Raw genomic sequence first — 22,440 nt, 5'->3', positions numbered from 1 at the left:
TACCTCCTAGCACCCCCTCTCCCACTGCCCTGTCATCTCTGTCCATTTCTCCTGCTTTATTCTCCTTCTTAAACCTGACATTGCATTATATCCATGTCTTTTTTTCCTTCTTCTTCTCCCCTAAGCCCCCCAGTACATAGTTGTATATTCTAGTTGTAGGTCTTTCTAGTTGTGCTATGTGAGATGCCACTTCAGCATGGCTTGATGAGCGGTGCTAGGTCAGCACCCAGGATCCAAACTAGCGACACCCTGGGCCACTGAAGCAGAGTGCACGAACTTAACCACTTGGCCACCGGGCCGGACTCTATCCATGTATTTCTTGGTAAGCCAGCTGTCACCTCTCTAGAATGCAGACTCCACGTGGGCAGGACCTGTGTCTGTCTTGCTCCCCACAGTATCCCCAGGGCATAGAACAGTGCCTGACACAGAGTGGGTACCCCCCCAAATTGCTTGTTGAATGCATTTTGCATTTGTTCCCATATTTATTGTCTCCCCGCCTAGCATATCAGCTGCAGGAGGGGAGGGGTTTCGTTGGACTCATTGCCTGTTGTGCCCCCAGTGTCTGGCACATGACAGGTGCTCAGCAAACTCTTGTGGAATTAATGAATGAGACTCCATGAAATCAGGTTTCCATGAACCAGAGGTCTGGCAACCGGAGAGCCAAAGGGAGCCAGCCCACAGACGTCTCATTTGTTCCACGAAATGCTGGCCCACACACCATCCAAAAAAACACTTGGATTAGTCCTGGCCTCCTGCCTCGATCGGTCCCCTGCTGGAGCCTGATGGGGGAGCCAGGCAGGGGGCATGGGAGGTGAGGGATGGGGTGGGGGAGTGGAGGGCTGGGAAGGCGTGGAGGAGAAGAGCAGGCAAGGGGCGGTCTGAAGGCGGAGCAGAGACTGGAAGGGGTGGGCCTAGACGTTCCCAAGGCCTGGAGGAGTCTGAGGAGTGGAAAAGGACAGAATCTGGAGAGGTGAATAGAGTGTGGAAGGGCAGAGCTTAAGCGGGCAGAGATCAGTGCCGGGAGAAACCCGCGGAATTTCGCAGCAGGAAAGGATGGGGCCCAGGACAGCTAGGGTTGGGCCTCTTTGGAGGGGAGCTGGAAGCGGAAGGAGTGGGGAAGGTGGGAAGAGGGCAGTGCAAAGTGAAGGGGCCTGAAGAGGGAGAAACAGGAGGTTTCAATCCATGGGTCCATTGGAAGGGGGGGAGGCTAACAGTTCTTACTATAGGAGATGTCTTACTAGGGGACCGCCTAAAATGTGGAGTGTGCTCAAGCGGCAGAGGGGCATGGGCTGCTTCTGGAAGAGAGGCTTGGCCTGTTTCCTGATAGGAGTGTCTTCCCCATCCTCCTGCCTCGCTTCCACAAGAAAGTACAAGGACACGCTGGAGGCTGATTTCCACCACAAAGATGGGGAGAGGATTAAATGCATTGGTTGGGGGCCCTTTCCCTTCCCGCAACTCCGTGAGGCCTGGTGCCCCTCCTCAGTCCCAAGGGAGCCAGCTCCAGAAACTCGTCGTGGGGGCGGGGGGCGTGGTCTCACCGTCACAGGTGCCCCCCGGGCCCGCGTGGTAGCCAGGGTCGCAGTCGCGGACACAGCGGTAGGACCCAGGGGAATTCTCGCAGCGCTGGGACCCGCACAGGGCCGGGCCCCGCTCGCGACATTCGTCCACGTCTGAGGAAGGGAGGGAGGGCAGTCAGATGGGGGAAGCAGGGAGGCAGAGAGGCGAAGGAGGAAAGGTGCGGGGTCAAGGAGGGGAGAGGAGAGTCAGAAGGGGGGCGGGGGGCCAAGAGAGGAAGAGGGCAGAGGAGGGGAGATGGGGAGGCAAAGAGGAGAGGCGGGAGACGCAGGAAGGTGGAAGGGAGGAAGCAGCGAAGGGGAGGCGGGGGGAGGGGAGACAAATGGGGGACACGGGAGGCAGGGAGGAGGGGTCAGGCCGGGGCGGGGCCTCTCACCTAGGCAGGAGGCCAGGTCCGGGCCGGCGCGGTGTCCCGGAGGACAGACGCACTCGAAGGAGCCGTCAGTGTTGGTACAGATGCCGCTCTGGCAAAGGTCCTCCTCGCTGCACTCGTCCACGTCTGCAGGACAGAGTGTCGGAAACCGCCGCCCCCTCCTCCTCCGCTTAACCTTCCAGGCCCCGCCCCCGCAGCCCTTGCCCCGCCCTCCACCGCCTTTGCCCCGCCCCTTCGGCTCCAAGGCCTTTAACTCCTTCCCCCACCTGCCTTAGGCTCCTCCCTTCCCTGCCAGCCTCACCCCTCCCACGGGGTCAGACCCGACCCTTGACATTCACGGCCCAGCTACCCAGACTCCGTCGTTCCCGCCTTTCCCCTCCAAGCCTCGCCCGGGGTCTCCGCAAGCCCCGCCCCCAGGATGCACTAAGACCCTGGCCAAAAATTCAGACTCCCCATTCCGCCGTCTTCTTGTCCCGACTTCTCCTGGTATTCGCCCACCCTTTCCCGGTCCAGGCCCAGGCTGGGGACAGACCGAGGCAAGAGGCTCCGCGGGGTCCGGGCCGGTAGCCGGGGGCACAAGTACAGGCAAAGGAGCCGTCGGTGTTGAGGCACTCGCCATGCGGGAAGCAGAAGTCGCCCTCTAGACACTCGTTCACGTCTAGGGTTCGCGAAAGAAAGGGCTGCCGCCCAGCTGCCCGGACCCCAGCCCCGCCCCCAAGGCAGCAGCCCCGCCCCCACACAGCAGCCCCGCCCCCAAGCCGCACCCCTGAGGGCCGGCTTTTAAGCTCCACCCATAGCCCCTTAGTGCAGCCTCCACCTGCCCCGCGCGCTTTGCCCAAGACCCCAGAACTCCACTCCAGGGCTCTCCGGCCTCTCCCCAGCTGCCCACCTGCGCAGGGCCCAGGCCGACCAGCCGGCGCCCGGTAACCCGCCGCGCAGCTGCAGCGGAAGGAGCCTTCGGTGTTAGTGCAGTGCCCGTGGGGGCCGCAGGAGGCACCCGAACTGCACTCGTCCACATCTGTGGGAATGGGGGTTTCAGAAAAGGTCCAGTCTAGGGACACGCCAGACAGATCCCCTTGGGGCAGAGACGTCTGGGGGAGATGATGGGAAGTGTCTTAGGTTGGATATGGGGTGAGGGCTGTAGGACAGAAGTGGGTAGGGAGGACCAAGGTCCCCTGATTCTGGGGACCATGATGGGGGGCTCTGCGGGCTGGGTTTCTGGGAACTCCCTGTCCCAGGATCCTGGGGTCAGGTGAAGGGACTCTGGACTGAAACAGGGGTCAGAAATGAATAGGGTAAGGAGTCAAGTATTATAAACCAGGATCATTGGATGGGATTCTGCTGAGTCAGGGGTCAGAGTCAGTGACTGGAATCTGAGACCAATTAGGGTCAGGGGTTACAGTCAGGGTCCCAAATTCTGCCTTTAGTCAAGTGTTGAGGTCAGTGATCATGAACCCAATCAGGCCCCAAAGAAGGGACTCTGAGAAGGGGCAAGGGCAGGTGCAATGAAAGAGACAGAATCAAAGGTCACACAGAGTCAGGGGTTATAGTCAGGGTTATGGTCAGGAGTTAAGGTTAGGTTAAATGTCACAGTCAAGTTCAGCAGCCACAGGTCACATTCAAGGCCAGGAGTCGGGAGGGTCACAATTGCTATCAGGGTGGGGTCAGGGGTTATCAGCAGGAGTCATGGTTAGAGTCAAATGTCACAGTCAAGTTGAGAGTTCATGGGGCACAGAGTCAGAAGACACATTCAGGGTCAAGGGTTGTGGTCCAGGTCGGGAATTGCAGTCTGGGTCAGGGGCCCATAGTCTAGGTCAGGAGTCGCAGTCAGGCTCTGGGTAAGTGCTCCAGGTAAGGAGATTGAGGTCCAGGTCAGGAGGTCATGGGCCAGGTCAGGGCTGTAGTCCAGGATAGGGGTCACAATTTGGGTCAGGGGTCATACGCAGATCCAAGGTCACAGCCAGGGCCTGGTCTCACCAGTACATCGGCCACGGTGCAGGTGGTAGCCAGCAGGACAGGCCCTGCACTGGAAGGAGCCTGGTGAGTTCACGCACTCCTGCCCAGGACACGCCAGGTGGTTCTCACACTCATCCACATCTAGGGGCCAGAGGAGAGGGTGGCCTTGAAGAGCAGCCCAATGCCCCCGTCACCCACACACGGTCCTCCCTCCCTCCCCGGCCTCACCCTCGCACTGGGAGCCAGCGGCGTTGGGTTGGAAGCCCGTGGGGCAGACGCACTGGAAGCTGCCTTCCGTGTTCTCACACCGGCCGTAGGCACAGGGCGGGGGGCTGCGGGCACACTCGTCCACATCTGGGGCAGAGGGGACCCGTGGGGCTGAGGAAGGGGCCTGGACCCAGACTCATTGCCATCACCACCCACCCTGGCATTCCAGTCTGGAGGCAGCCTGCTAGACTTTGCCCAGCCTGCTCCCTCCTGCCAGGAGGACAGACCCCTCCCTCATTTCCCCAGTTAATGGTCTCTACATCTGCCAGCGTGAGGCTAGGGCCCCACTTCCTGCATGTGGCCTTCCCTGCCTCAGAGTTGTCCCCTCCTCGGGGTTCCCACAAGCACAAGAGTATCACCCAAAAAGGGAAGAGGAGTGGAGAGCACCCTTGTATTTAGAGAAGAGGAGAAGACTCTAGAGTCAGGCCCTCCCCACCCTCTCAGTACCCCCACCCCTCTGCCCCTCTCCTCTATCACTGAGCTCCATCACACTGCCTCTCTGTCCGCAGTCATGTCTCTCTCCAGTGCCCACAGCAAATAGGAGTGGAGAGGACTCAGCACCCTCACCTTGGCAGGGGGCCCCCGGCCCTTGGGAGCGGAAGCCAGCAGGGCAGGCACAGTGGAAGGAGCCTGCCGTGTTGTCACAGCGGCCTGGCCCGCAGGGTGGTGGCTCCTGCGCACACTCATCCACATCCTCTTCACACGCCGAGCCCCGGAAGCCAGCCGGGCAAACACAGTGGAAAGAGCCGGGCAGGTTCTCACAGGCTCCTCGGCCACAGAGGCCCGGGCTCTGGATGCACTCGTCCACATCTGTGTGGGGCAGGGGCCCGGGGTCACACCTCCCTTATGCCCCCCATGCTCCACTCTGCCTCCCTGACCTCCATTGCTTTGACATTCCACCTTCCATCATCCTGCCACCCTGTCCTCATCACTCTGCCTTCCATCCCCCATCACTCTGCCTCCTGGTCTCCATCATCCTGCCACCCTGTCCTCATCACTCTGCCTTCCATCCCCCATCACTCTGCCTCCTGGTCTCCATCATCCTGCCACCCTGTCCTCATCACTCTGCCTTCCATCCTCCATCACACTTCCTCCTGTCTCCATCATTCTGCCACCCTACCCCACCATTCTAACTCTCTATCCTCCATCCCTCTACCCTTTCAACCCCTATTAAGCTGCCTGTCTGCCTCCTAGAACTCTGCCTTTCTAGTTCCCATCAGTGGGCCTCCTTCTACTTGTCCTCCATAACTCTACCCCTTCCTCTATTACTGGTACCTCCATCCTCCATCCCTCTGCTTCCTCATCCTCCATGACTCAGCCTTTCTGTTTCCATCCCGGTGTCACTCTGTCTCTACAGCCATCAGGCCATGTTCTCAGAACCTGGCCTCTGCCTCCCATCAATCACCCTCCCTCTGCCTCATTGCTCGTCTCTCCATCCCTCATCACTGCCCTTCAACCCTTCCCCCCCACATCCCTTCCCCTCTGCCCCTCCTAGTCCCTCACCCTGGCAGCCAGCTCCGTGGGGCGCAGCCTGGTACCCAGCGGGGCACACGCAGAGGAAGCTGCCTGGTGTGTTCTCGCAGCGCCCGCGGTCACACGGCGGCGGCACGCGGTGGCACTCGTCCACGTCTGCGGGCACAACCCCAGGCGGCTGAGACTGGAGCAGACACTCTCCCCACCCACCCCTGCTCCAGACAGCTGGGGGGGGGGGAGGCGGGGAGGGCAGGGGCAGGGCCAAGCTTGGGCCCTGGCCAGGCTGGGACCGGAGCCAGGAGCAGTAGGGGGGACCCAGAGTGACTAGGTTTAAGGCGAAGGCAGGGCTTGAGTGGGGAGGGCAGGACAAGGGCTGGGGACCCGGCCAAGGCAGAGGTGGAGAGGGGAACGGTGAGGGGGGCAATTTGCGGAGGGCAGGGCCTGGGCAGGGCAAGGGCGGGAAGGGCAGCTTTGGGGACCCAGCACAGGGAAGGCAGGAGCGAGAGAAGGGGCGGTTTAGGGATGTAGCACTGGTGTGGCAGGGTGGCAATCAGGGGTCGTGGTCAGGAGAGAGGTAGCCGCGGTCACAGGATGGGGCGGGGCCCGGGGGTAGGTGGGAGCGCCTCTGGAATATGTAGGGGCGGGGCCAAGGCAGGGGCGGGGCCAAGGCAGGGGCGGAGCCGAGACCAGTCCCTGAGAGGGGTCGGCCCCGAAGGAGGGCAGCGACCTGCCCCGACCGGAAGGGTCAGCCGGGCGGGGAAGGGGCAGCAGTGCGGCCGAGGGGAGGGCAGGAGCTGGTCTGGGGGCGGGCCGGGGCGGGCCGGGGCGGGCCAGGCCGGACCAGGGCGCGAGTATAGTTGGGCAGAAGGGGCGTGGGGAAGCGTGGGAGGGCGCCAACTGCTCCGGAGGGCCAGCGGTAGCGGGACCCGGCAGAGATGGGGCCCGGAGCCAGCGGGGCGGGTTTCTCACCCAGGCACTCCCCAGCCCGCGGGCCGGCTCGGAAGCCGGGGCCACACACGCAACGGAAGCTGCCTGGCGTGTTCTCGCAGCGCCCGGGAGCACAGGGCGGGGGCACGCGGCGACATTCGTCCACGTCTGAGGGCACGGAGGGGCTGGTCAGGAGGGGAGCGGGCAGAGCCCCCCGCCCCGCCTCCGTGCGCCCCCTCTGCCCGGCTCACCGATGCAGTGTGTGCCCTGTGGGGTGAGCCGGAAACCGGAGTCGCAGGCGCAGGTGTAGCCACTGGGCCGGGGGATGCAGCGTCCCGGGCCGCAGACCTGGGGATTGCGCTGACACACGCCCGCGGAGGGACCTGGGGGGTCCAGTCAGCCAGGGTTCCCCCATCTCTGAATCCTCTGTCCCTTTCGTCCCAGTACAATCCCCTCAGATCCTCCGCCTAAAACACCCTCACGGATGTTCCTCCCCAAGCCCAGGCTTCCACTCCCCATCCTGCTCCCCTTTATCATGGGACCTTCTCACCAGATCCTCCACCTGAATCCTCCCATAACCCTCCACTCCTCTGCCTGAGATAGGTTCTTAGCGCCATCCGTGAGAAATAATTATTTGTCATTACTGAGCACTCTCTGTGGGCCAGACACTTCAGAGATAGCTCACTGAATCCTCACAATGGTCCCCATTTTACAGATGAGGAAACTGAGGCTCAGAGAGGTTAAATGACTTGTCGAATTGACAGAGAATTTGCACCCAGGCCTGTCCCACTCCAGCTCCCGATGTAACCACCATCCAACCCTCCTCCAATGAGCCCCCTGCCCCTGCCTTAACTCCTCTGCCGGTGACGTCCCTATTTGTTCCATCCTGGGATCTTGACCTTGGAACCTCCTGCTAGAACCCCTACCCGGCATCAATGCCGTCGATTCCCTCTATTGCACCTGATTCAGGGATCTCAGGACCAGTCCGGGCGGGGATGCTGGGCAGGGGAAGCTCAGGGCCTGGCCGGGGTTCAGGCCGGGGCTCAGGCCGGGGTTCCAGCCGGGGCTCCAGGCGGGGTTCTGGGCGACGGGTGGGCAGAAAGCCTGGTAAAGAAGCGGCATCAGTGAATGGAGATCTGGACTTGGGTGTCCTCACTCCCTCTCCTTTCCCCATGGGGCTGGGGCAGCCCCTGGGAGATGACACCCCCTCCTCCAGAAGCCAGCTCACCTGAGGGTGGTCGAGAGGTGGAGGGGGGGGCTCGGGGCTGGCTGAGGGACACGCGGGGTGGCTCCTGGCCCAGGGGTCTGGTGTTGTAGCGGAGGTCGGAGGCCGAGTAGTGGTAGCCAGGGCCAGCAGGGCAGATCTCCCGAAAACCCTCTAGGAACGGGGAGGCGGGGTGGGCAGAGAGAGGGCATGAGAGCAGGAGGGAATGAGAGAGAGAGGAGGGGGGGTCTAGGGTTTGGCTTTGGCTGGGGGCGGGGCTTGGCCTGGGAGTGTTGTCAGGGGTTTGGGCTGGATGCTGGGATGGGGTGGTACCCGGGCTAAAGACTGGGAATTCTCAGAGGCTGAGGGTGGGACCACGGATGTTTTTCCTCCTTTGGGATGGGGGCAGGAACAGGGGTTGAGGGTCTGCGTGGGGGTCTACAGGAACTGCGTTCAAGGCCAGGAAACAGGTCCATTGTGGGATCTGGTTTTAGGCAGAAGCTCGATTGCCAGGGAGGCGTCCCAGAGAGGGTCGTGTCTAAGACGGGGCCCAAGGCGGAACCTAGGCTGAAGGTAGTGTTTCAGGAGCTGGGGACTAGACCAAAGCTTGGGGACAGCATTGGGCAGGCAGCATATCTCAAGGACTAGGAGCGGCCAAGGCTGGGTGTGACGCTCAGGGGGCTCAGCCTAACTTCAAGGTCGGGTATCTCAGGGGTGGGTGTGGCCAAAGGTGGGCGGAGTCTCAGGGGTCGGGGCGTGGCCAAGGCTAGCGCCCAGCCAGGCAAGTGGGCGGGGAGTCTCCGGCGCTCACCTGAGCCGAAGGGTGGGCAGAGCTGGCAGCCCCGGCCCCAGGCTTTGCCCACGCGGCTACAGCAGCAGATCTGTTTGGTGATGTTGCGCAGAATGGGCAGCGAGCAGCCGCCGTCGCGCAGCACGCGGAAGCAGGGCCCCTTGGCCTCTGAGATCACGTGTTGGGCTGGGGGAGGGGGAGGAAATTCTTCAGGGCGGGGTTGGGAGTGCAGCGGAACTGGGGGATCTGAGAGGTAGGGGAACGGTCTCAGGGAGGGTTTGGTGGGTGTGAGGGGCACTTGGGAGAGGTCTGAGAGGGTAGGAAGGAGAGGCGCGGGGTCTGGAGGTCTGAGGAAGGTCTGGGGCCTGCGGAGAGTCTGAGGGGTGAAGGAGAGAATCTGAGAAGGATCTCAGGGTCTGAGGAAGGTCTGGTGGTCCAGGGAGGTGACGGGATTTGGGGGCCGAGAGGAGCTGAAGAAAGTCTGGGGAGCTGAAGGGGTCTGAATCCAAAAGCTTGGAGGGGTTCTTAGAGGGGCTGAAGCAGGTCCAGGGGGTCTGAGGTGTATGAGAGTCTGAGACGTTCTGAGCGGGATCTAGTAAGAGTGACTGGGGGGACCTGGGCTTCTAGGAGGATGCGGGGCGCGGGGGGGGGGGGGGCGGGGAGCTAAGGGAATTAAAGGCCCAAGGATGCTCTCCGATGGGGTCTGAGGGCAGGGCGGACAGACGTGGGACCCAGCCTCAGCCCCCTCTCACAGATGCAGCTGCTGCGGGACGAGTCGAGCAGGAAGCCATCGGGGCACACGCATGTGTACCCGCCGTGCGTGTTCGCACACTCCCCGTGCTGGCAGCGCCCAATCGTCGCGCATTCATCCACATCTGCGAGGGATGGGGTGGTCCCAGTGGCGTCAGGGACCAGCTCTTTGCGAGCTCTGCCTCTAGAGCCACGCCCCTCCCCCCTCCCCCGCTCACCCCCGCTCACCTTCGCAGGACCCATTAACCCTTTCAAAGCCGGTTGGACAGGGTCCATCTGGGGCGCCCAGGCGGTCCGAGTTCCCTGTCGAGAGAGGAGAGGGGTAGGCCAGGGGCGGGAGGAGTGAGAATGGAGTGGGCGGGGACGAAATTGGGGTGGGAGGGACTAAAAGGTGTTGGGTGTGGTTTGAGCGCAAGGTCGGCCTTAGGTTGGCAGTCTGACAGAAGGCAACGTGGAAGGTTCCAGAAATGCAAGAGTGGGGCCATGGCACAGAGGCAGGGTGAGAACAGTGTAGTCAAAGTCAGAAAGTGGGGTGAGCGGTCCCAGAACGGTATGGATAGGTCTAGACTGGAAATGATCCCCACAACTGGGCAGGTGTGGCAAGAATTTGTGAACAGGGTTCATCTATGGGCAGGGTACGAGCAGCGACGGGGTTATTTATCACCCCTCCCCGGCTCCGAGCACCTCGGGGACGCCTGGGACTTACCCAGGTGCTCGGAGCACGGCTGACAGTCGTGAACGCCCCAGGCCAAGCCGGCCCCTCTGCAGCAGACCTCCTGCGTCCGGAGCCCGGGAAGCGGGGACGCACACTGTGGGGAAGTGTTGGGTGAGCGCGCCCCCGCGCGGTGGCACGCTCCGGGCCCCTCCCCACCAGCCTCTTCTCACTTCGCCTCTGCGCAGCTCCCGAAAGCAGTAACCGAAGCCCGAGGCGTCCGAGTAGCCGTCCTCCCGCGGCGCGCTCTGTGCCAGCACCGTGTAGGGCGCCGCCGCCTCTGCCCGCGCCGCTGCCTCTGCTCGTGCCACTGCCTCGGCATCCGCCTCTTCCCAAGGACCGGACACACGCTCCACCTGGTGCACCACCACAGACGCCTCCTGAGGGTGCTCCACGTGCACGCTCACCATAGATGCCACTCCTGGAGGGAGGCACGTCGGGCAAAGGGGTGTCTAAACGGGTGTGGTTTTTTGTTTGTTTTGTTTTGTTTGCTGGAGGAAGATTAGCTGTGAGCTAACATCTGTGCCAGTCTTCCTCTACTTTGTATGTGGGGATGCCTCCACAGCATAGCTGATGAGTGGAGTGGGTCCGCGCCCGGGATCCAAAACCGTGAACCGGGGCCGTCGAAGCGGAGCGCGCATAATTTTAACCACTCGACCACCGGCCCGCTCCTTTACACAGGTTCTTAGGGACTGGGACTAAGAAAGGGGGTAAAGGGCGCACTGGAGAAGGGTACTCCGGGGAAGGCAGGAAAGATGGGGGATCAGAGGAAGGGAGAGGTGGTGGGCGGAGGGGTCAGAGAGGACCCCAGCCTCACGCTCCTCACCATGCTCGTCGTCGCGGTGATTGGCCAGCGGCATGGTGTACACGGAGCGGGTGAGGCCTGGCATGGCCGGGGCCGGTGGCCGGGCACCCGTGGAATGCAACTGGCAGAACTTGCCAGCGAAGTCCGGCGGACAGAGGCAGCGGTCAGGCTTCACGCACACACCGCCGTTGTGACAGATCAAAGGACACAGGACTATGGGGAGAGTGAGTACACTCAGGGTCGGTAATTGCCCTGGCAAGCACCCCTGGAGCCAGCGCATCCAAGCTAGTTCAGTCCCTAACGTTATAACTACACCCTCAAAGGCATCACTCTCAGTCGCTCCACCTTGAGCTGTCTTGTGCCACCCCCACCAATCCTGGCTATCTACACTGGCTGGGTCCGGTCGTAGTGCTCTCAGACGTATAGCTCCGCCCACTGGATCGGCTCACCACGCCCTCCGGCTCTTCATTCACTTTCATGTCACCCCGCCCTCGCTCTCGAGTCCCACTTTCTTGCAGAGTCCGCGGTGTACCAGCCCCGCCCAGACAACGCTGTCCCCGCCCACTCTATCTCCTTCCTTGGCATGGTAGCCCCTCCCATCTCGTCGACAGGCTAGGTCTTTTGCTGTTCCAGTCCCTCAGATCCAGCGCTGGTCCCTTTCATTGACTAAAATCACAGTTTAGTCACTGCCTGGCACCGCTCCTCCCTCCCAACTCTGTCGTACCATTCTAGACACGCCCACACCCTGTCTGGTCGGGTCCACGACGTTCAAGCTCCGCCCACTGTCTATGCGTAGACAGGGTCTATGCGGCCCGCCCACATCACCTTCTACCCGCGGGATTCTAAACCCCGCCTTATCAAGGCGTCTAACATGCTGCCTTTAGCCCCGCCTACCTTCCTTTCCTCACTCTGATTTGCCCGGGCTCTTTCGCTCACGCCCCTCCCACCCCACCTCCCAGCCATCGGGGCACCCTAGCCCCGCCCACCGCGCTTTGTCTCCGCCCACCTCCCCTCTGGCTCTGGATCCAGCGTTCTAGCTCTGCCTTCCCGCCTCCAGTAGCCCCGGGGCGGGGCCACTAGCGGGAACGCGCCTCCTCTCCCCTCTGCGCGCCCTCGCTGGGCCCCGGGCCACCTCTGGGCGGGGCACTGCCAGCTGTGCGGCGGGGTAAACAAAGAGAGGGGTGCGGCGGGGGTAGGGCGGCGGCTCCGCATTCCGGACCCTTGGGGAGCCCCGAGCCCGCGGAGCCAAAGAAGGCCGGACGTATCCTGCGAGGGCACCCCCTCCCTTTCTCCCCCGGGGCTGCCGAGAACAGCTGGAGACAGCTGTGCGGAGGGGAGGATGGGGGCAGGCGGCCGGGGCCGTCCAGGAAGGCGTGCGTGTACACTGGAGAGAGGAAAGAGAGGGGGTCCCCTCAAGAAGGGTAAAGAGACTGGACTCCTGGGCGATCAGCTAGGGGGCAGTACTCTGGGGTTCAAAGACGGCTCGAGGTTTCTGGAACGGAAAGGGAGCCTAACTCAGAGCAAACTGAGGCGCCCTTCAACAGGAGTCCTTTGAGTCCTTTTGGGGAGAGTTACCTAGACAACAGGACTCTAGTGTCTTCTAGAGGATAGCCAGTTAGAGAGTGCTGAGAACAGCATTTAGATTCAGGGGGAAGTGGGATCCCTGGGAGTTCCCAGCACATGAGAGCTTCAATTGTCTGGGAAGACTCTATTCCCCCCTCCCCTCCCAGCTAAGGGATTAGGTACCCAAGTCTTTTCATTAATGATTGCTTCGGGCAAGAACAGTGTCTAGAGACCTCTTGGGAGGATCAGCTGATCAAGACCAACTCTGGGGTTCTCTGAAGGTGGATGGAGCAGAAGTTCCTGGGGAGGGGAGGGGTCAGCTGGAAGAGCGGGACTTGGATAGACAGGAATGGGGGATCTCTGACGGGACTCCATCGGAAATATAAGAAAACGGTAGGCTTTGTGGGAAGAGAATTCAGCTAGGGACCGGGGTTAACTGTCATAGGGTTTATAATCTAGGGTTTCTCAGGGAAGTGGGGAGGACTAACTGAGGGACAATACTACCGAGTTTTCCAGTGAGGGGTACAGTTTGGGGAGATCACATAAGAAGAATGGGAGGGAACTTCGCTGGAGGGGCTGGTCTCTGGAGCTGTTGATAGTGGTGGGGAGAGGGTTTAGGGTCTGAAGGCAGACATTCTGGGCTCCCTTAGTTAGAGGAGTCGGGCCAGGACTCCAGGGGGCTCTAATATGGGTCCTTAATTGAGTGGCAGGCCTAAAAGAGGCTTAACTAGGAATCAAGATTCCAAAATAGGAAGTCTGCTGGGGGTCGTGGTAATCCAGCTAGGTCTGGGTGCATTTCCCAGCCTCCAAGGGCACTTCTCAGCCTTCTCTTGGCCTGAATGCAGCACCCCCCCCCCCCCCCCGCCCCAGCTCCCTGAGGGCTCCCACACCGGGGGAGAGCCGCTCGATGGGCACCGACAACTCCATGGCCCACGACCCTGGAGGAATGAGGAGCTGAGGACATCGAGGTCCTGCCGAGGTCAGCCCCCTTTCACATGCCCCTCCTTGTGCCTCCAGGGGCTTGGCACCCGCCTGGGCATGGCGCCTGGCACGGGGCTTGGGGCCGGGAGGGAGTGAAGGAAGGAGAGAGGAAGGGGAGGAGAGAGGGAGTGGCAGCGGGCGGGGGCTCAGGCGGGAGATGAGCTCACGCCGGCCCCGGGCTGGGTTGGCTGGGGGCCAGGCTGGGTGAGTTCTCGGCGCCAGGGGCCCCCACTCCCCACTCCAGAGGACCTCCGGGGTTGGGGGCAGGTAGGCCCCGATCCCGAGAGCCCACCCACCCCCGCACCTTGGGGCCAACAGGTGGCCCACCCTTCTCACCTCACCTGAACCCCCCCGCGGGCTCCTCATCTCTAGGGGTGCCCGGTGCGCACCCTCCTCCTGTCCCCCCGGCCCCCAGGGGGCGCCCCTTCCCCCTAGGTCTCCTATCTGGATTTCTCTCCCACGTGGGACCCTTGCAACTCAGGGTCCTGCAGAGACCCTCCTTCTGGGGGCTCTTTCCCTCGCAGCCCTCCGGATCAACTTTGCTCACCCCAATCTCCCTCCAGCCAGGCACTCCCATCCTGGACTTTCTTAATCCCTCCCACCCCACAGACGGAGCAACTGGGACACCACCCCGCAGGGCCCTGAACCTCTCTCTTGGCCTCCAGGGACCCCTTCTCCCAAGCTCCCAGGACCCTCAATTCAGGTATTCCCCACTTTGACTCAAGGGCAGGAAAGCCGACCCCAGTCCCCTCACGTGGGACGCCACAGGTCCCCGAGAACCCTCATTGCTTGCAAAATCAGGACCCTCAGGACTCAATCCCAAAAGCCAGGAATGTGATTCCCCAGCGCTACTGCACACGGAATCTAGGCTCCCTCTCCCTGGGGGACTGTCTCCACCATCCCTGGGGATCCTCCTCCCCCGGGGAACCCCTCCCTCGGGACCACCACCCCGCACTCACAGGCGCGGAAGCCGGGTCCCCCCGGGGCCGCCCCGCCGGGCGCGCCGCTGTCCACGCTGGTGGTGTTGCGGGGCGCGCAGGTCGGGGTACAGCGGGGGCCGGTGGGCCCGTGGACGCAGCGCAGGCCGCACACGGCCGGGGTGAAGCGCACGCGGAGGCGCTCTCGGGGCCGGCCCAGCCCGGGCTGCGGCCGGAGCAGCGCCAGCAGCACCAATAGCGACATCCAGAGCAGCCGCGCGCCGCCCGCCATGGCTGCAGCGCCGCGCTCCGCCGCGCCGCCGCCCCAGCCCGCCCGAGGGGCCCGGCCGCGCCCGCCCGCCCGCGGGGGAGGGCGGCCGCGCCCCCGCTCAGGCCCCCCCTCCCCACCACTCCCTCCCCGGCGGCCGCGCGGGGGCGCGTGGGGCTGGGCGCGCAGCCAGAGGCGCGCAGGCTGGGCGCTAGGCTCGCAGGGGGGAGGGGACGCCCCCTCGGCCCCCCCTCGCACCAACAAGTGAATGGGGCCCGCAGGGGAGCGGCGAGGAAGGGAACAGGTGGGGGCGGGCCGGTTTCTCCCCAAACAGGGCTGAATCCATAAAGAGGAAAGAGTATTGGGGGCCGCATTTGGGGAGGCCGCTAAAGGCTGATTCTCCGCCCTAGGCACAGAGAAAGGGCCTTCAGTGGATAGGGGCCTGTCATTGCACATCTGGGCAGCCAGGTGGCACATCTGGGGGAGAGGAGAAGGGTCGGTGCACCTGGGCACATGAAGGAATTGAGGGTCTGGATGGTGGGCAGGACGCTGGGGTGGGGGACACACTTGAGGATGTAGTCACATCTGACCAGGACCCCCACACCTGGTAGGAGAAGTCAGAATGGATAAGGGGAAACGGTGGATTGAGGCTGTGGGCGGGGGTCCTCACATCTGGCCGGAGGCCCACATCTGGAAGACTTTAGGGAGGAGGGGACACATCTGGGCTGAAGGCCACAGCAGGAGGGGGACTTTTGAGGGTGGTTGAGACCAGGGGGTGTGCTGGCCCAGGGGCAGAGCCGGAGCTGGAGGAGGGCAGAGGGAGGGTCCAGGAAGCAGGGGGAGGCCTTTGGCCCCTAGCCGCCCCGCAATTTTGGGCATTCGGTGACAGGGCAGGCGCCAACCCGCACAATCGCTTTTGTTGTCTGGGCTAGTTCGGCTGCGCTCTCTGCAGGCACAGCGCCCCCCTCTTCGGCCGCGGGGAGCCCGGACGCCTGGCTTCCCGGCCCCACCCTCGCGGGTCAGCGCCTCTGGCCGGCGTCTGGTCCTGTCCCAGGCTCACCTCACGCGGCCGGACGCCGGGGTCCCTAGAGGGGGCCATGTCCTGGGGGGGGGCGCTGAGCTACAATGGGGGGCGGCTAGGCGGCGGCTGGACCGTGGGAACCAGACGGTTTTATCTGGCCCGGAACCCCCCCCCCCCCCGCCCCCCGGCAGAGGAAGGGCGGATGTTCTTACCCCGAGCCTGGCCGGCAGGGGCGCGCTGTGGGGGCCTCCTTCTCAGCAGGGCCCGGCCCCCCGGCCCGCGGGGCCGACGTCGCCTTAGCAGAGCTCGGGCCTCCTGCAGCCTGGGTGGGAGGGGGCAGAGAAGGCGCTGTTACCGCGGTTAGGCTGACCCCCCCCCTCGCTGAAAGGGGCCTCCCACACCAACCAGGATGTTGTCCAGTGCCGGCTCAGCCCAACTCCCCCAACCGCTTTATGGGGACCAGGCCTCGAGTGTTGTTTCGAGGCTTGGTGAGAAACAGAGACAAAGTTACAGAGATGAGGAAGGGAGAGAGAGAGAGGAGAGAAGAGAGACACAGAGACAGACAGAGGCAGAGAGAGACACCGAGGAAAAGAGAGGCAGTGAAGAGAGAAACAGAGACAGCGATGGAAAGAACAAATACAGAAAGAGGGACATGGCAACAGAGACAGAGAGACAGAGACTGCAGGAAAAGGAGAAACAGAAACAGAGATACAAGTTGACAGAGACAGAGAGAACAAGGGAGAGAGCCAGGCTGTAGAGAAAGGTGAGCCGGAAGTGCTGGGCTTGGGAGCTTCTGAGCACCTGGCGGGGGCAGGGGGAGAAATTGCACACTCACGTCAGTGGCTGCCAATTCAGGGACACCTGTCTCTTCCTCGCACTGGAGCCAGGGCTCGGCAGCGCCCGGGGCACTGGAGTCAGGCACCGCTGAGGGCCTGCACACTTTCCTGGCAGGCAGCTCCGGACCCTGCAGGAGGCTTCGGAGATGGCCAGGGACTAAGTGGAGAAGGAAGGGACCAAGTCCCTCTTTCCACCAAGTGCATTCAGCTCTCCAGCTGCGATGAGGGGTGGGGAAGGGAGCCCCCAGCCCCTCTGCTCCTACCCTCTTCCACCCCCCTACCTATACCCCCCTAGAAGAACCCACCTCTGAAGCAGCGACTCCTCCTGGGCGATTGGCCTGGGCAGCAGCGACAAGCAGCAATGCTATAAGTAAAGGAGAAGTCCCTTAGGCCCCTGGCACCCTAGAACCCCCCAAAGGAGGGCAATGGGGGATAGGGGAGGGAAAGCCAAGATGAGGCCTGAAAATGCTCCAAAGAAACAGACGTGCGACCAATTTGAGGCACTGCGCTCGATGCCTCAGTTTCCCCATCTGTACAATGGGAGGCAAATCGGCTTAGACTCTCCAGGGATGAAGGCCACAGCAACCTTACTTTTATTTGTCTTCTGAAGTGTTTGGCGGTGAGGTCTTACTGGAAAAGACGTTTGAAAGTCTTCTTTAAAAGTGATTTTTCAAAAAAGACTCAAAGAGGATTTCTGAGTGCATTGCCAAGCCCCGACTGTCTGGGAATCTAGAACTCGGCCCAACGCGCACATCCCCGTCCAGGACTCAGCCGTCATCCCGCGCGTGGCCGGCAGGTGGCGCCACTTCCACAGGCCTCAGCCGTTGGGGAGGGAGGTCCTCCTTTGACGGTGGGTCCAGCAGGGTGCTGAGGTGGAGCGGGATACAGAAGGAGCCACGGCCCAGGACTGGGAATCCCGAAAGTGGGAAGCCCGTTCCTGCCCTTCCACGCTGTGTGTCCTGGAGCCAGCGTCTCCCGCTCCTTGGGCCTCAGTTTCCCACCTGACTAAGAGGAAGGAGTCGTTTTTGGAGAAATCTCCGCGCCCAGAGGATCTCAGACTCTGAGTAGCGGAGCCCTCAGCTCCGGCGCAAGTGCGTCGCAACCAAGGGGCCCCCCAGACAAATCCATTATCCCCAGGCTAAGGGGGACGAGGGATGAGGGCTTGCGCGCGCAGGCCCCGAGAGAAGGGCAGTGGGGGGATGCTGAGAAGGGACGTCGGGCGCATGGACTCTTTCCAGACGGGTGGGGCCCAGTGGGGGAAGAGGGTGCCCGCGAGGAGCCTCCGGGACCCCGATTTCGCCGTCATCCCTCCCTCCTTTTCTCCAGGTTAACCCCTTCCCGGCCCCGCCCCCGGCGCGGCTCGGGTTACTAAACGCATTCGCAGAGACCGAGGCGGGAGCTGAGCCCGGGGCCTTTGTAACGGAGCGCTGGGCCGCTGGGCCGCTGGGCGGGGGGTGGGGGTGCTGGGCAGATTGTTCCCTTCGATCTCGTCACCCGCAGACAGGAAGGATGGCTGTAAGCCCCAAATCTATAGGAAATTCTGGATCTCTCGTCGGGAAATCACTGGTACCTCATTCAAGCCTGGAGTTCTCTAATTCTAGGAAACTAGAGCATCCCAAACATCATGAAATCTGGACACCCCCCCGCCCCGCACAATTCCCCACAAGCCCCTCGGCCATCAACCCCAAAGTTCACTTCTTCCCAATGAATTAGGAAAATCCAAGGGTCCCTCTTAATTAACCTAGCCCCCCAAACCCTTGAAAACCAGGACATCTCAACTCCTCCATGAAGTCCCTTCGTAACCCCCCATACTCTTCCTCCTTATGAACCCGAGAAGTTTGCGGAACCCCATCCCAGCTCGAGGGCACCACTCATCTGTCATCCTGGGAGAACTCAAAGCCCTAACCCCATATAAACTGATACCTTTCTCCGAATAAACCTTAAAATTCCCTGGAGCCGTATGCATCTCTACCACACCGGAGGGAAACCCCTCCCCTCAGAATCTCAGTGCTCCCCGGATTCTAAGCCCCACAAAATAGAGGGCCCCAATAAATCCAAGGGCTCTGGCTCTTTCATCCCCACCCCGAAGCAGTGGGTTCGTATTCCCCTAAATCTGAAAGTCCTGGTCCTCCCGGATCACCAGCCTCATTGGGTGGAGGGAGCACAAAAAAGGGGGCCGCAGCGGGGCTTACCCGGCCCGGCGGCCCGGGGTCATCACCTCGACGGCCTGGCTGGAGCCGGGGCTGGCGGCAGAGGCGGCGGTGGCGGCGGCTGCGAGGAGTGGCAGCAGCAGCACCAGCAAGAGGGGGCGGCGGCCGCGAGGACCAGGCCGCAGCATCGTGTCCGGCGTGGAGTCCGGCTCCAGGCGGGCCGTCTGTCCAGCGGGTCCAGCTCAGCGCGGCCCCGCCCCCCGCCCCCGCCAGAGGCCGACTCATTTTCTCCAGCGTCCCAGCCGCCGGCTGCGAACTTCCCGCCAATCAGAGCCCGCTGCCGCCAGGGGGCGCTGCCCGCGCGGCCAATCGGGAGGCGGCAGGGGAGGGGCTAGAGGGACAGGTGCCGGGCGGGGGGCGCAGGGGCCTAGAGTTCTCAGTGCCATTGGGGGGGAATCGGAAGTCGGGTACCAACTCGGGGACCCCTCTGGTGAAGGAGAGGCCCATGTGTTGAGGGTCTGGGACCCCTCCCACGACGGGGAGTGATGCGCAGGCAGTGGGCAGTGTCCCCTAAGATAGACTTCCACTCGCAGCCTCATCCCTCGGCTCGCAGTTGTGGAAGAATTCCATCAGAATTTGCTCCCCGACTAGTGGGGATGCTGGAAGCCCCCACAGGTGCCCACTTCTCACGTGAGAGACTCAGGATTCTGGGGACGGAGCGCTAACCCTGCACTAGGCCCTAGGTCTGGCCCTTCTGAGGGTCCCAGGGCCCCTCTGGACCTTCCCAAAGGATTTGCCGCTTCTCAAGGCCCTGTGCTTCAGGGGTTCCTGGCTCAACAATCAAGAGCTTGTTCCTTAGAAGGCTAGAGTCTCTGCCCCTCAGAGGACCCAGGCTCCGCCCCCGACCCAGCTCCCAGAGGGCTCCCGGCTCTGCTCTCCACCTTCCACCCCTCTCCCCCGGCCGCCTCTCGAGGGTACCAGACCCCCTTCGCTGTCTGAATCTTTAAAGGCTCCCAAGAGCACCCCTCCCACTCCTAGAACTGCAGACTCTCCTTAGAAAATTCCAGTCCTTTCCCTTCCCAAGCCACAGGGGGCCTTGGGCCCCACCTGCACCCCCTTTAGCGGGTTCCACGATCTAAGCCCTGCTCACAGCCTCCCAACGCAGGGGGTCTCAAGCCCAGCCCCTTCCCTTCATTATAAATTCAAGGCCTCACTCTCTTTCCTCGGAATTACAAACCTCCGCCTCTCTTCTCCGAAAGGCACTGCCCCCAGAGCTTCAGACCCTGCCCCCAGTCGCCCCCTTCTCCCGTTAAGTTTCAGGCCACACCCCTTCCCAGAGAGAACTGGGGAGCGGCCCTAAGCTTAGGGTCCCAAGCACCACCCCTTTTGTATTTGCCCCGCCTCCAGGGGTTCCTGACAGTTTGATTCTTACGGTTTCCAGTTCTGTAGCGTGAGCCCCGCCCCCAGTGGATCCCAGGCTCCGCCCACACAGGGTACTAGGCCACACGCCCTGACCATAGGGCCCACTCCGGGCTAACAACAGCAGCTGATCCAGCGTCCTCATCGCCCACTGCCGCTCCTTCTTCCAATGGAGGGTTTGCAGGACGGATGGGAGACCCCTTCATCCTCCCCCGTTACAATGAGGCACTCGGGCTGACTCACACAGCCACACTCACACCGTTACTGCCACCTACAACAATCCACGCCTCCATTCCACACTGACACCCAGAAATCTGGGCTTACCCACTGTCCAGGAACACACAGCCCCTTGGAGCAGTAACGACGGCACTCAGACCCCACTCACGGGCATTCGTGGCCTGTCCCAGCGTGATGATGGAGTGCCTGGCTCTGCGCACAGAATGTGCTCCGTGGCCCTGCCTTTGAGTAGTCGCCGCCATCCCTGCTAACATGGCCTTGCGGGACAGCATGTCCCTGCCCCGGTTGCCCCCCTTCTCCCCCTCCTACCCTGTGGCTGGAGAATTTGCTGGGGGCGCTGCCGAAATTTCTCCCTTCTGCCTGGGATCCAGGGCATCTTCAATGCTCGTTGCTAGGCAACAGCCTCTGGCTCACCACTGCAACTTCCGGGGATGGCGTTGGCTTCCCCTCCCCCTCAGAATTTGGAGTCCCCAGCTCCCAATCCCTCCCTATCAATGCCACTACCTCCCAGGGTCGTTTCTACGTCACCCCTTGGATCCTGATCTGATCTCAACCCTTCAGAATCCCTCAGAGTTCTAGAGCTGTGGCATTCCAGAAGCTTCCTCCCATTGTTTTATGCGAGGGTTTTATGTCTGGTATTAACAAACAAACAAATCTCTTCAGTGTTCTAGATTTTCCGACATTCTCTCTGTTCTGCAATCAGTAGCATTCCAGAAACACAAATGTTCTGGATTCCCTGGCATGGAAAAAACTATCGCAATATTCTAGACCTGTGAGCATTACAAAACACCCCCATATTCTAGATTCCCTGACATCCCGACCCTCTCCTATGTTCTAGTCTCCCCAATGCTCAAACATCCCTTCAGTGTTCTGAATGCCCTGGCATGTAAAAACATTTCCAGAGTTTGAGGTTCACAGGCATTCCAGAACACTCATGTTTGAGAATCACCCACCTTTTAGGCCTCCCCTTCATGTCTAGATTCTCTGGCATTCCAGAACCCCAGGCATTATGAATTTCTTGGGATGCAAACAAGCCCTCTAATGACCTAGAAGGGCTGACATTCCAGAATACTCCTATGCTCTAGATTTCCTAGTAACCCAGATTCCTTTCTGTGTCCTATAATTCTCAGCATTCCAGAATCTCTGGCATGCAAAATATTCCTACTGGGGTAGATTCATAGGTATTCTAGACCCCTCCCCTATTCCAGAATCACTGACTTTCCAGGTCCTTTTGTCAGAAATGTCTACAGTCTGGATTCTCTGATATGCAGGAGAGAACCTTAATATTGCTCATCCACTAGCACTCTAGAATATGCCTGTGTTCTAGATTCCCTAACATTCTAGACCCTGCTCCACCATGTTTCAGAAGCTCTGGCATTCCAGAAACTCTGGAATTCTAGAAGTAGCATACTCTAAAATCCAGTGTTCTTAGTCTGGCCTACTTTCTCTCTTCATTGGCCCAAGGAAAAGAGGCTGAAAATGCCTCTGGGGAGACCCCATAGTAATAAGTATTATTTGGGGAAAAATCCCAAAGATGTCAGGCTGGGGCAGGCTCAACCTGTCCCACATGCCCTCTCTGGTGTGGGCAAGAAAAGGGTGAAAGCCCAGGCAGCCAGGGATGTGGGCGAGGTGTTTGCCGTGGTGAGGTTTCGGGTACAAAATTTAAAGATGTGGCAATCACATGGCTGACAGCGGTGTTTCTGCCAACCACTAGCCATTCATCCCACCTTGGGTAACAGTACCCCAATTCACCTTTCAGGAACTCCTCCTGCACTCTGTCAACATGGGGCTGACCCCACCGCCTGGCTTGTGCGGGCACATGATCCCTGGGACAATGGAAGGCTTCCATCACCCTGGCCATAGTGATTGGTTCAAGGATGGCCATCTGACTCAACTCAAGCCAATGAGAATCAGTGTTGTAATTTTTGCTGCTGCTCGAGAGAAAAATGTTGCTAAGGAGCTACCTAGAATCATCTTGGCACAGAGAGGGGAAAACCTGACTGAGAATGATGCATCCCAGAAGAAAGCAAAGCCAAAGGATGGAAAGGCATTCTGGATGTGTTTGAACCCCTGGATCCAGCCATGCCTGAAGCCAAAGTGTAAACCAATACATTCCCCTTCTTTGCTTAAACCTGAAGAGACAGATGTTCCTGAATCCACAGCCAGGGACCTGGTTGGGGCCCCCACCTCTCTCACTCTTTCCCTAGGAGTCTCAA

The 22,440-nt window shown here is 61.2% G+C and overlaps 1 protein-coding gene and 1 long non-coding RNA gene across 13 annotated transcripts in view; one reads left to right on the top strand and one right to left on the bottom strand.

Annotated features, from left to right (window-relative positions):
* Nucleotides 1–20,660, bottom strand: part of LTBP4 (latent transforming growth factor beta binding protein 4) — a 29,653-nt gene extending 8,993 nt beyond the window's left edge. The window contains exons 1-22 of one of the 12 annotated variants that reach the window (XM_070224461.1): nt 20,534–20,660; nt 16,724–16,782; nt 16,418–16,556; nt 15,795–15,904; nt 10,854–11,045; nt 10,201–10,448; nt 10,022–10,124; nt 9,544–9,618; nt 9,318–9,440; nt 8,587–8,751; nt 7,800–7,949; nt 7,532–7,675; nt 6,823–6,954; nt 6,614–6,739; nt 5,675–5,800; nt 4,739–4,981; nt 4,133–4,258; nt 3,926–4,045; nt 2,838–2,966; nt 2,481–2,606; nt 1,952–2,074; nt 1,539–1,670 (exon numbers count right to left, since the gene is read on the bottom strand). In XM_070224461.1, coding sequence (XP_070080562.1) covers nt 1,539–1,670; nt 1,952–2,074; nt 2,481–2,606; nt 2,838–2,966; nt 3,926–4,045; nt 4,133–4,258; nt 4,739–4,981; nt 5,675–5,800; nt 6,614–6,739; nt 6,823–6,954; nt 7,532–7,675; nt 7,800–7,949; nt 8,587–8,751; nt 9,318–9,440; nt 9,544–9,618; nt 10,022–10,124; nt 10,201–10,448; nt 10,854–10,917 — 2,455 coding nt within the window. In that variant the 5' untranslated portion in view covers nt 10,918–11,045; nt 15,795–15,904; nt 16,418–16,556; nt 16,724–16,782; nt 20,534–20,660. Of the gene's footprint in view, nt 1–1,538; nt 1,671–1,951; nt 2,075–2,480; nt 2,607–2,837; nt 2,967–3,925; nt 4,046–4,132; nt 4,259–4,738; nt 4,982–5,674; nt 5,801–6,613; nt 6,740–6,822; nt 6,955–7,531; nt 7,676–7,799; nt 7,950–8,586; nt 8,752–9,317; nt 9,441–9,543; nt 9,619–10,021; nt 10,125–10,200; nt 10,449–10,853; nt 11,046–14,335; nt 14,648–15,794; nt 15,905–16,417; nt 16,557–16,723; nt 16,783–18,610; nt 18,861–20,533 lie in introns of those variants that run through there. The other 11 variants (XM_070224463.1, XM_070224462.1, XM_070224464.1 and 8 more) reach the window with 11 other exon arrangements.
* Nucleotides 12,661–14,107, top strand: LOC138915919 (uncharacterized). Its single transcript, XR_011422383.1, has 3 exons — nt 12,661–12,788; nt 13,266–13,374; nt 13,986–14,107. It is a non-coding gene; the product is annotated as an uncharacterized lncRNA (long non-coding RNA).
* Nucleotides 20,661–22,440: the final 1,780 nt, after the last annotated feature.

Source organism: Equus caballus, chromosome 10 (genome assembly GCF_041296265.1).
Source record: "Equus caballus isolate H_3958 breed thoroughbred chromosome 10, TB-T2T, whole genome shotgun sequence".
Classification (NCBI taxonomy): domain Eukaryota; kingdom Metazoa; phylum Chordata; class Mammalia; order Perissodactyla; family Equidae; genus Equus; species Equus caballus.
Note: the sequence above shows the minus strand (reverse complement) of the source record. Positions and strands in the feature narration are given on the sequence as shown.